Genomic DNA, 12802 nt, shown 5'->3' on the forward strand with positions numbered 1-12802 from the left:
GCCAGCAGCTAGAAGAATGTCCTCAAACACACGCCTCGGGGAAGGGGGCGCGGGCAGGGGACGGGGCGGGCAGGCATGGGGAGGGGGTGGCAGCCAGGAGCTGCCCTCAGAGCTGGTTAAAGACCACGGAGGCCTTGAGGTCGGCGGGCTCCAGGCCCTCGCCGAAGGTGATGAGGAAGTACATGACCTTGCGGATCTTGGCCAGATCCGACAGGCGCTCCCCGAACTCCAGGGCATCGGCCTCGTTCCAATCCATGGTGTCCGAGTCCTCCCTGCACCAGAAGATGGCAGCGGGGTCCAGCAGCTGGCGCGTCATGAGGTTGGTGAGGTCCGGCGTCCAGTTCTGGGAGGTGCCCGTGATGGTGACCTTGCCCGGCTTGTCCAGCACCACGTCCCAGCGCTCGAACTGCAGCTTCTGCTGCCGGACGAAGTCCAGGCGGTACACGGCCTCGGTCGGCCACAGCAGCTTCTCGCCATCCTGGCGCTTCTCCCCGCGCTGCTTCAGGCTCTCCACGCGCAGCCGCATCTGCTTGGTCAGGTCCTGGTCCAGGACCAAGGGCATGCTGAGCTGCAGCTGCTTCGGCCCGTCCTCGGCCATGCCCGGGTGCTGCCGCCGCTGCTGCTTGCGTGGCTGCCTAGGAGCCCGGTGTGCTGGGGCCTCGCCGCCAGGGCCAGAGGGCCCCCCCCCCCGCCCCTCCCCGCACCGAGGATGCCCCGCCTCCCCTTCGGCCCTCCCCCGACCCCTCCCCTCCTTGCCCTGCCCAGTCCTCAAACGGGGGTGGGAGGCCCCCAATGCCTCCTCTCTCCTCCTCCAAGAGGCAGTCATGAAGGCACGGTGCGCGGGAGGGAGGACTACGGGCTCCTCGGGGACCAGGCTGCTGATGTCAACTGCTGTGGTAACCACCCTGACTTACCTGACTACCTGACGACCTGACGACCTGACGACCTGACGACCCACCCACCCACCGGAAAGGCTTGTTTGTGAAGAAGGGAGGCTGCATCGGGCAGTGAGAAGGGGAGGGGCGTGGGGAGCAGGCACTCACTGGAGAGACTGGAAGACCCCCTGGTGGGAGAGCAGGGGGGACAAGGAACGAGGGAGCCTGCTGATCGGAGATGTGCAGTCACCCCAGCCAGAGCCTGCAGCCACCTCGCCTTCACCTCAGCCTCACCCCCGCACACTCAACCGCCAAGGCCTTCGCTCTGCCTCCCAGGGACCCTGGGAGCCCTCCCGCCCAGCCCCACTGCCAGGACGGGCCTGGCCACCACCACCTCTCACCTAAACCCCCGAGCGCAAACTTTAGACCTCGTCAGAATCCCCTGCAGGGCAGGACTTAGAGCACGATAGCTGGGCTCCACCCCCAGCGCTTCTGATTTAATAGGGCTGACTCGGCCGGGGCATCTGCACTTCTACCAGCCTCCCAGGGGACGCTGACGCTGCCGGCCCAGGGCCTGTGAGAATCACTGACCTGCAGGACTCCTGCCCGCTGGCCCTGCCTCAACACGCCCGGGTCTCCTCCCACTAAAATGCCAGCACTTATTCCACCCACATCAAGCCTCAGTTTCCCCCAGGAGACTTGAGGCTGAGGAAGAATCTGACAGATGTCTGCATCTGCAGTGCCTGAGGCAGAACCAGGCGGCTCGGCTAGTATATTCCAGTAAATGGAAGAACTGGACTATGTGAGTGTATCTGGGCGTGGGAGGGGAGAGGGGAAGCTGCCATGACACGCCACACACAGAAAAGAGGACAGAGGCACAGGCCAAAGTGTAACAACTGAAAACAATCTGAAGGGTCTAGTGGACCACAAGCACAGTAACTGCTAGATGGAGGCTAAATCAGTCAGTGAGATCTTGGCTACCTGATCAGCAGGGGGTCACCAATGGGGACAGAACATGTGAGCAGATAATATCTCAAGCTCTGAGGTCCGGGGGTCGCTGGTGGCAATCCCCCAAGGGCATTCGAGAGGATGCGAGATGTCTAACTGCCTGACCCTCCCAGAACCTTTCACTCTGCAGCTGCAGAGAGGGAACAACACAGCTGAGGAATTACTGTTAAGTGAAGCTGGCACCTAGAACAGAGCTTGCCACCTAGGAGACCCTCAGAAGATGCTTGTTGGATGAATGGATGAATGAATGAATGGCACTGAGAAGAGAGCTGATGTGATAGGGCCCAAGGCCAAGGACAACCAGAGGAAGACGTGCAGATGGGGAGAATACACAGACACTGACTGAAGCCAAAACGAGGTTTAGGGGCAGGTGTGTGTCGAAGTGCACGATGAGGGACACGCCTGGAGGGTGAGGCCAACGAGACTGGTCCTTCGGCGGAACACCTGCGGGAAGGGCAGATGTAGGCGTGGGCTGTGGCCGCCATGGAGGCAGGAGGCCGAGGCGGCTGACGGTAAAGGCTGATGGAGCCGCAAACAGGAACTGAGGCCAGGATGATGAGGGCAGGGTGTCAGCCACATGGGTGCGGTAATCCCTGGGACACAGCAGCACTCGGGTGGAAAAGGCCGGGAAATTAGAGGTGCCAAGCCCCTGGTGCCCGGTGGGAGATGGTCCACAGGGTTTGGCAACAAGGTGGGCAGGGCTGTGGGGCGTGGGGAGCCAACAACAGCATTAGCTTGTAGGGGCTTCCAAGTGGAGAGTTTGTTCTGGAAGCAGCACTGAGGAAAGAGAGAACGCCCACCCCATCTCCAGACCCGCAGGACGCTGACGGAGGTGTTCGGTTTCTACTCGTGGGGAGACCCAAGGGCTGCACGCCCCTGAGGAGAGCCTGGGCTCAGCCTGGGCTGGCTGCCAACCTGCAGGAGGAGGCTGAGGGTGGAAGGCGTCTGGGGCTTGGGCCTCAGACAGGCGGGGCAGGAGAGGCCCGAGTGGGAAGGGAGGAGAGGAAGGGGGCAGGAGGCTGCAGGTGGGGCTGGGCCCAGTGCCACCCACAGCTCTCTGCTCGGCCACCAGACACCTTGGGAAGACCCACTAAAGCCTGGCATAGGAATGAACAGAGGAGAAGAGCAGGTTCCAAACTTGCATATGTGATTGCAAAACTGTGTACTGAAAAGCAAAACAAACGCCTCTTTAACCCCAACTGGAGAAACAGTCTAGAAGGAAACATAGCAAACCCTAACACTGGTTCTTTCTGGCTAAAGCAAGCCTTCAGCAACATAGTACTTACGCACATCTTCAGCCCCGGTGTCTGGAATGGTGTGGGGCACAGCTGGTGCTCAGTTACCAGGGCCGAATGTACTCTGGAGCTCATGGGCATGAGCCGCGCAGATAACAGGGGCGGGGGAGTATTTTAAATGGAACTGAGTCCTGCCACCATGTGCCTCCCCCGGCCGCGCCCCATGACCGGCCACCCCCCAACACTCCCTCTCAGACAGCCAGGCACTCACTTCCACGCAGCTTTCCTCCTCTGGCCAGGGGCACCTGAGGCTCGGAGCAGGGATCGGGCCTGCCCCCACGCCAGGGCCTGCACCGGGCTCCGGGGGAGGTGAGCGCCCAGAATGAACCAGGCCTGATGGCAAATGCTCCACCCCTCTGTCACATCCTGATTGCTGGTCCACAAAACCCGGTCACCTGAAGTCCACCGTCCTGCCTTCACAGAGTGGACAGCGGAGGTGGGGAGACCATAATGCCCCTACCAGGGATCCCACAGGAGGGGGAGGCCCACTGCCAAGAGGTGTCTCGTAGAAGGGACAGGTGGGAACCCAGAGGTGGGGTGGGAGGGGATTTAACACGGGTATATTGCCACTAAATGCCACAGGCTTACCCTCCCCTACCACAGGCTCCGTTCATCTTCCTACAACTCTGGGGACTAGAAAGGTCAGGTTTACACCAAGGCCCAGAGAAGGAATCTTCCCTGCCCAGTGTCACACAACAACAAGGGACCCAGCCAGCATCCAACCCAGGTCTGGCTGGTTTCAAATCCTGTGCCCATCGGCCCCAGGCTGCATCAAGAGGTAAAGGGGTGGCTTCCTGGAGGAGGGGGGTATTGCGTGTTGAGGGCGTGGTGTACCAGCATTCTGAGGCTCAGTATCCCCAGAGTGAAGTGGTTGGGGGGCACGGGGGTGCAGCTCAGGCTGAGCACCCCTGTTCCATGGAGAAAACAGGACCGGGGCAGGGGAGGCCCTGCAGGGCAACGGGCCCTAAAGCGAGGGCTGACAACAAACAGGGCCCAGTCAACAGGGACAGGAAGGGAGGTAAGGCACAGTAATAAGCTCCCCAGGGCCCCCTACCTCCTTCTAGGGCCCAGGAGTTGTCACCACAGAAGCACCAGGAGGCAGAGTGCAATTAGCCAAGAGCACCTTGCTCTGCTCCAGCCTCCCGGGGACCCAAGCTCCTGGAGATCAGCCTCCGGGCCCTTGAAGCCTCCAGACCAGCCAGGCCAGGTGCCCTGTTACCCTGCAGGCAGAAGCTTCGGCCCAGAGACAAACAAACACAGACCCGCCACAGCATCAATGACAGTCCTCCTGTCTGCGGGTCCTGAGCCCCTTCTTCCACTCACTAGAGGGGGGACCGGGGCACCGCCGAAGGCCAGGCCCAGCACAGGACACACAGCAGGCGGAGCCTCCTCCCTACAAATGATCAGCGAGCCCGTTCCCCGGGAGGGGACACGGTGGGCCAGGCTCTGGCCCCGCTGAAGGCCCCAGGAGGCATAGGGTAGGAGGGCCGGCCGTGGGGCTGCTGCCCGGCAGCCCAGTCCAACAGTTTGGGGAGGGGTTCTGTTCTCAAAACTTTCTTGAGCCTTCTCTGGGCCAGGATCCTGCTGGGCTCTGTGGGAAGGCATAGTTGGGCCAGCTTTGCCCACGGGGAGCTCACCTCAAGAAGGGAGACCACAGGTAAACGGGATTATAGGGCAGGGTGGGAAGCAGAGGGCCAGCCCCACAGGATCCCTGAGTGCCACCGTCAGCCCCAGACTGAGCCCTCACTTAGCTGCGGACGGGCTCAGGGGCCGGGGGACCTGGTTCTGGGTCCAGAGAAGGAGCCTGGAACCTGGAGGCAGGGGGGTGAGGACAGAGAATAGCACCCAGAGCACAGCACTAGGCCCCAACCCTCTCTGGTCCTTGAGGCCCATGAGTGAAATGATCCCACACGCGGCTCTCTGAGCCCCTTCCAGCTTGGACATCCTACACCACCCCCCCCCCATCTACAGGCTGCAGCAGTGACCTTTGCTAGGGCCCTCCAGCACCTGTGTCCCCACAGGACCAACAGGAGCCAGATCCCAGGGATACCCACCCTGGGGTGGCTTTGAAAGGTCACACCCCCATTCAGAAGACATGAGAGAGTAGGACACCTAACACAGTCCCAGCCCCAGCTAAGGGCACAGCTCCCTCTGATGGCTGACGGGCGCTCCCTGCTTGCCTGGGAATACCCATTATGTCCTATGAATATTAATTATCAAAACACGGGTAATGCAGCCACCATTCACTGGGCACGACACCGCACAGGCCCTTTGAGAACAGTGTCTTGTTTTACCCTAACAAGCTCCCTGAGAGGGAGCTACCCGCATATCCTGGTTTTTTGGATGAGTGAACGGAGCTAATCATAAAGCTACCAAATGGCGAGGCAAAGGCTTCAACCTAAGCCGTAAGGCTGACATGCCCAGAGCTTGTAAGCCCTGCTGCTAGCTCCTCAGGGGAAAGGCAGGAAGGGCAGGGATGCGCAGGGGACTGGTATCTGCTAGCACAGGAACCCAGCATGCAGTCCTGATGGATTACTCTATAGAGACCAGCAGGCCAGCCTCTACCCCAGCCTCTACCCCAGCCTCCCCGCTTCCCCAGGAAGGGAGCTCTCCGTGTGGGATTAAAGGGCTGCACTGCCGAGTGCCGCCACAAGAGGGCGGAGTGTCACGACCGGAGCCAGTTCTTTCCACCCTAAACCCTTGGCGCTGGTCCAAAACATCAGCACTTGGAACCACAAATCATGAAACAAAACCAGCAGGACTACTCCCGCTGAACAAGTGAAAAAACTGAGTCCAAGACAAGGACAAGGACTGGCTAAGTCTCTACAGCAGGTACTGGCAGGGGGCCTCCTGAGCCCAGTTAGTGGGCTCTTCACACTGCACCTGATTCAGGCAGCTTCCACATTTCACAGGTACAGATTCTGCCAAGTGGTTCCAGGGACACCGTGGGCCCCCAATGTTCAGGTGGGGACACATGAGAATGCCCTCGGGAGCTACAGAGATTCCCAGCACCCGGCCCCAGAGAGCCTAAGCCGGCAGGTGAGGGGACAGCAATTCTGCTGCTCAGCCAGTGCTGGGAGCCGTGGTGTCACCCCACCCCGCACAGGTTTTCATAAAGTCAGGCTGCACCTCCCCTGTCCGGCAGCGAGGGCCCCACCCCAGGCCTCACCTTCTGCCACAGTGACTCCCGGGAGGCGAGCGACGAGCAGGCCGCCACAAACCAGCAGTTGCCCACTTGGCCCTGGTGCAGGTCATGGGAGCTGATGCCGTCCACAAAGAGGCGGGGGTCCTCACATATGTCCTGCGGAGAAGCCAAGCGGAGACCTCACTGTCAGCGTGGAGATTTGCCCGCCTCCCCTTGCAGACTGGGGGCCCCCTGTGTGGCCGGTCGGTTTCTCCAAATCCAGCTCCCCTCAGGTGCTGCCTGGGATGCCCTTCTCCCTTCCCCTGGCTGAAAAAGTCTGCCCTTCAGGACCAGAGGTTCGATGATGAAAAGATGCTGTGGAAGGACTTAGGGGGACTGGCCCTGGGGCACCCCCTTCCTCCTGCCCTCTGTGCTCTTCCCCAACCAGCAAAGGGTCAGTTCCTGTCCTCCTCCAGCAGCAGCAACCCTGCAGTGCCCACACCAGCCCACCCTCACGGGCCCCCAGTCACAAAGAGGGTGGAAACAAAGAGCGAACTCAGGGAATGAATGAGTGGTAAAGGGCAGGGGAGAAGCAGGGAGCTGACCGTGCCAGGCCCCGTGCCGGCACAGCCTCAGGCTGTCTCACTGGACCCTCGACCCACCTGAGGAGTGTGGGGTTGTTATTCCAGTTTCCGGACAAGGAATGAAGGTTCAGAGAAGGGCAGTGACTTGTCAAGGACACACAGCAAGCAAGGCCGAGCAGAGCTCCTGGAGGGCCTTTCATGTGGCCAGTGTGGGCCCGATGGGCCAGGCGGAGACAGGGCTGGATATGAAGGCAGTTCCCTTCCCCCTTCACAGTCCAGGTCTCTGCTTGGGGCACACAGGTGCCCACCTGTGTCCCGAAGCATCTTCACTCCACAGAGCTGAGAGGGAGGTGGTGAACACTGAGACAGGCCTTCTGTGTGCCTGGCATCCTGCCGGCACCATGATCCATCCTCACCATGATCCTGAGAGGTGGGCACTGTGCTCATCGTACAGATGAGCAAACCGAGGCCCAGAGAGGTTGAACAACATGCCCCACACACAGCTGAGCCTGCCTCCACCACAGAGAGCTACTGAGGTCCTACCACAGGCAGCCAGCAGAAGGTAGCAGAGTCAGGAAGACCCATTTATGGCTGTGCAACTTCGGGCCAGTGGCTCAACCTCTCTCAGCCTCTGTTTTCCTCACCTGTGCAAAGGAGGCAGATCATTCTCCCTGCAGGGCTCTGTAAGGACTCCACGGATTATGGAAGCCGGGCACTCCACAGGGAAAATGGGGCAAAGGGCTACGGGTTCTCACTAAGGCGTCTGGGACTCCTGTTGCCACCTCTGCCTGGGAAAACCGGTGTTTGGGAGGGCCAGATTGAAGGCCCAACCCCCCTGAGACTGGGCAGAGTCCGGTCTGGGCCCTGTCCTGGAGCTCCAGACAGGACTTCGCTGTGACCCAGAGCCAAGCCACGAGGGTGGCTTCCCCATAGTACAGACTGTGGCATGCCCCAGGTCTGAGTAATATTGCCCCGGGTCACGGGAACCCAGTGAGGCTGGAAACACGCAGAAGCCATGCTATCAGGAAGCAGGGCAGGAAGAAGCCCGCCTCCCTCCCTGCCGCCCTCCTATCTTCTCTCCCAGGCTCTGGCCTGCACGCAGACCGGCACCGGAGCCCGAGGGAGCCATGACTTAGCATCCGCCTCCCTGCAGGCAGGGTGGGAGTGGGGGCTGCTTCATACCTGGAGGATCCCAGCCACAGGCCCACCTGAGATGGGAGGGGAGGCAGTCACAGCCTGGCATCACCTGGATCTGCAGAGGTGACCTCCTAGTACCCCCTCCCCTTCAGATCCTCCTGGCCAAGGCGCTGGAGAGACATGACTGCCCGGTGGTCCGCGGAGGAGGATGCCGAGGCCCAGGAGGAGGCAGTGACACCCAAGGGCACATGGCAGTAAGTGAGCCAATGGGACAGAACCCAGGTCGGCTGGGCTCCCTGAGTAGGGCTCTCCTCCACCCTGCTGAGCAGGGACCGCCGGGGCTGACCTGCGGGGCAGGTCCGACCATCCCAGCCTGGCCCTGCCACCCAGAACAGGGCTCTGGCACAGACGAGGAAACTAAGGCACAGAGAGGTTAAGTCAGTTGCCTAGGGCCACAGAGGAAAAGGGGAAGTGAGATCCAAATTCAGGCAGTCAGCACCACAGCCTGGGGGGGCGGGGGGCTAGGACTTATGAGAGACAAAACCACCCTGCTTCCTCCCCCTCCACACCCCTCCCCCCGCACCTGTCTTCAGCCCAGCTTCGGGGTACCTGCTGCACAATAATGAGACCGAGGGGTCAGGGGCAGCCCAGGTGCTCACCTACCCTTAGGGCCAGGATCTCAAGACCTGGGATTGTCCTTCCATCTCTCCCGGGCACAGAGCACAGAGCTAGTCAGGGAAGTCCCCAGCCTGAGGGCACAGGCCCTGAAGAGGAAGAGCCTGACTAGGACCCTCCATGTGAGCAGAGCTACTGACAGCAGGAAGCCAGGGAGAAATCAGAGGAGACTGCCTGGAGGCAGTGACACCACCAGAGCACGCATGGAGAGGGCCAGTGGCTAGGGAGGTCTCTGGAAAGAAACAGGGACTCCAAATTCACCCCAAGAAGAGATCCAGCCACAGTACTGAGACACATGCCACCCCTGACACCATGCTCCCGTGGGCTCCTGGCCACCTGTGCTCCCTCCTATCACTGTCCACGCTCTGGGTCACCCCCACCAGCCTGCGAGCTCCAGGACAGGGCCCAGGCCCGACTCTGCCCACTACCAGTGCCAGGAGCAGGCCTTGGCAGGTGCTGCTGGAACTGCAGGTGGGTTCCCCGGGAGCAAGGGAGGGCAAAGTGGCTCGCAGGATTGGGCCAGGCAGGCATCTGCGGGGAGCCCCGGACCAAGCCGTCCCCCAGGGCTGGGAGGTGACGGCTCTTTTGCTCTAGGAACCTCTCCCTGGGGCACGGCCTTCTACATCCACAGTCACCTCTCACCTCTTGGCCCCTCAGCCTGTCAGACCAGCTCCACCAGACACAGGGCATAGCCCAGAACCGTCTGCCTCCGGGGCACAACGAGAATTTCAGGTTTGCAGGCCTGGTGTACAAACAGGCATGCAGCAAGACAGCGGGCCCCGGGCACATTCCTCTCCCGCCCCCTGCTCACCTGTCACCGCCCCCCAGCAATCTAAGATCCCAGCAGGAATGGACCACACACCCAGGGACAGTAAGGCCCAGGAGGAAAGCAGTCCGTCTGCCTGGGACAGGAAAAGGGCAGGTTCTCAGGAGTGATAGCCGTCCCGGGCTCCGCCCACCCCCAGCAGCCCCGTCCTGTAAGGCCGCCTGAGCTCGTGCCCAGAAGGGCATCGTTCCTGGGCCGGAAAATGGCCCTCGTGGCTGGCCCCAGCAAGACTACCTGTTCTGTGGCATAAAGGGGCCTACATCCCAGCACAGCCAAGGAGTGGGGTCTTCTCCGCGTGCTGGTGTGATGAACTTGAGCCCAGGACTTGGGGCTGGGGAACACCAGGCCACTGGGGGGGAGAATTCCAAGGGGGGGCTTCCTAAAACCAACACCTGTTTGTAGAACCCCTACTTGTTCCTTCTCGGTTCCACAAAAGGACTTGCAAACTTATTTCCAGACATGGGGGAAGGCAGAGGGCTGGATGGGACAGGGAGTACTCGGTCCCCACAGAGACGAAAAGGGGCCCCTGCAAAGGCCTTGGGCCTGAGAGAGGAGGAAGCCCCTCAAACATCCACACCCTCAGGGTTCCCCCTGAGTCACAGGCCTTGATGACAGGCTCTTTCTCTTATCTCCCTGGCCAGCCCTGCGGGAAAGGCTGCCAGGCGTTTACCCAACTGGAAGGAACAAAGAAACAATGAACCCAGAGGAAAGAGGAGGGTGTGGGCCTAAGGCAGGTGCCCTGGGTAGGGGAAGAGGTGGACGGGCCTGGCCCCACCTGCAGAGTCCACAGGAGATGGCTCTTTCCAGGCAGGGCAAGCTCTGGGTCCCCAGCACAGGGTTAGCAAGGAGGAGGTGAGTGAAAGAGGGAGCCGGTTTGTCATCTGCCTCCCATATGTAACACCACAGGTACCTCAAGTCATTTCAACCTCCAGAAACCATGATCGGCAAGAGTTAGTCTTCCCATTTACAGATGAAGCAACCGAGGCCAAGGGAGAGGAAGTGGCTTGCTCAAGGTCACACCTCCCATGACCCTCCTGGGAGGTAGGGCCAAGTCCATCTGGCTCACAAACCAGCCTTCTCATTCCATTTTGGGAGAAAGCACAGGGAAGGCCAGCAGGGAGGGAGGCTGACTGAGGAGATCCCTCAAGAACGGAGAGACCACGACACTGACCAACTTAAAGAGAAGGGCTGAAGGCGGGGTGGAGTGAAGGAGGCCTTCCCAGGGGCTGTCCAGAAGGAGTTTTTTGCTCTGTTTATAAACAGTCCGGTCACAAGCCCCAGGAAGTAGGACTTCATGAAAACACAGCTGCCTCGGGACAAAGTTCCATCTCACTGGCCAAGGACCAAGCAGCTGGGAGTTAATGGTCACCCCGCCAGGCTGGCCTCGCCCCACCCGCCTGAGGAAAGCCGGGCCTGACTTCCTGCTCCACCAACCAGCCGTCCTGACCGTGGAGTGAGGGCCTGCCCGGTACACGAGCCCCACACCACCCAGCAGGCGCCGCTTACACACCCACCGTCCAACACACCCTGGTCCACCCCACTCAGCTATGCCTAGCCTTGAACTCTGCCTCCCAAACCCAGAACCCATCCCCCACCGCCACCCATGGGCTGCACTCAGATGTCTCCCTGTCAGCACCAACCACCACCAGCCGCCTGTCACCGGCCTCCACAGGCAGGGCAGGGAGGGTCTGCTCCTCCTCTGCCAGCATCTAGCAAGGACCAGACACTACGCCCAGTGAGGAAGGCCACGAAGGAGGGTGCAGCATGGCAGAACTCCCAAACTGGCAAGGAAAGGGGCCCAGAGAGGGCAGGTGACTCCTCCAGGATCACACAGCAGGGAGATGCTAAGCCCAGGCAGACTGGCATTTCTTCCTCTCACCGCACCAAGCCCACCTTTCCCCAGCCATGCCTCGCCAGCCTCCTTCCAGAGCCACACATCTAAAATGTCTGTGTGCTGGCCAGAGGGCAGGACGGGGGCAGCAAGGGGGTGGAGCGAGAGGAAGGCAGGGTGTCTCTCCCCCCAACACACATCCAAGGCCTCACAAAGGCCCTTTGAGGCTGGCCTCCTTCCCCACCCACCAGACAAAGGAGAGAGAGGAAGGCATGGGGGCAGGGGGCCTGAGCGGCAGGAATCTTGTGGCCAGGCCAGGAGGCTCCTGGGAGTTCCGGAGAACCAAGGTGTCGGGCAGAGGGCCAGGGCAGGCAGGACTCCTGGGTCCCAGCCTGGCTCAATTACTGGCTCCCCGGGCAATCGGGGCATGCGCCTTCCCGCCTTGGCCTCAGTGCCTCTGCCTCTCAAGTACCCCAGTCCAAGAAAATACCCAGGATTTTTTGAGTTGGAAGGGACTTGAGATCACAGCCTAGGAGAGGAACACGAAAACTGAATCCCATTTTCCCAAAATGTCTAGGAGGTTGGAGGAAACTTCATAAAATGCCAAATCTGCCCCCGTCACACCCTGCTGAAAACCTCATGCTTCCCCCCCACCACCACCCTCCCAGGCTCCCACTTCCCCAGGGCACACCAGCCCCACCAAACCCAGGACCCAGGCTCCGGCTCCCTCTTCCCCGGTGTTCCTGCCATGTCCCAAATAAGCCTGAGGGTTTCAAGTCTCCCGCCTTTTCCACACGGTGCCTTCTCCCACTTCCATGGGGCAAGGGGCACAGCACAGTGCCCTGAACCAACATCCCTCCTGTGTGACCAACTCAGAGCCAGCAGCGGCCCGGTCGCCCGGGGCCCAGGGCCTCACACGCAGGGATCGGCGTTAAAGAGGATGGAATCGTGTCACGAGGACAAACAATTCTGTTCGACACATTCTGGCATCAGCGACCAAAGCCGGCATGGGGAGCAGCCAGACGGATGCCGCGGATTCGCCATCCTCAACAGTAATGGTGCCACTGCTGGTGCTGGGCGCCGGGCGCCGGGTGCGGTGTCACGCTTACTCACCTGCCATCCCTCGGAATGTTCCCAACAACCCGAGAAGGCACCGTCACCTCTTACCGCTGTTCTTAGTATTGATTAACCATCATCATGAATACTTTTCATTTGCAGCAAATGACCACCTCAAAATCTTTATGACAACAATCAGCAAACAGCTTGCACTTGAATGTCACTCTATGTTGTACGAGAGTCGAACACTCACCTCGTTTTTAGCCCCAAACCACCCTGGGTTTTATTTTGGGTGGCAGGGTAGAGGGGCCCATTTTCCCTGTGAGGAAGTTGAGGCCCAGAGAAGGGGCGAGGTCCTGGCCGGGCAGCGGTGGCCCGAGGATGAGGGCGA

At 60.6% G+C, this 12802-nt stretch overlaps 2 protein-coding genes across 2 annotated transcripts in view; both read right to left on the reverse strand.

Moving 5' to 3' along the window:
* Nucleotides 1–12802, reverse strand: part of CAPN5 (calpain 5) — a 48250-nt gene that overhangs the window by 19473 nt on the left and 15975 nt on the right. The window contains 1 exon segment of the mRNA XM_027580923.2: nucleotides 6348–6479. Within this exon segment, the coding sequence (XP_027436724.2) occupies nucleotides 6348–6479 (132 nt within the window).
* Nucleotides 107–598, reverse strand: LOC113915132 (olfactory marker protein). Its single transcript, XM_027580926.1, has one exon. It carries the CDS (start codon nucleotides 596–598, stop codon nucleotides 107–109), a length of 492 nt encoding a protein of 163 aa, XP_027436727.1.

This window comes from Zalophus californianus, chromosome 11, assembly GCF_009762305.2.
Source record: "Zalophus californianus isolate mZalCal1 chromosome 11, mZalCal1.pri.v2, whole genome shotgun sequence".
NCBI classification, from domain to species: domain Eukaryota; kingdom Metazoa; phylum Chordata; class Mammalia; order Carnivora; family Otariidae; genus Zalophus; species Zalophus californianus.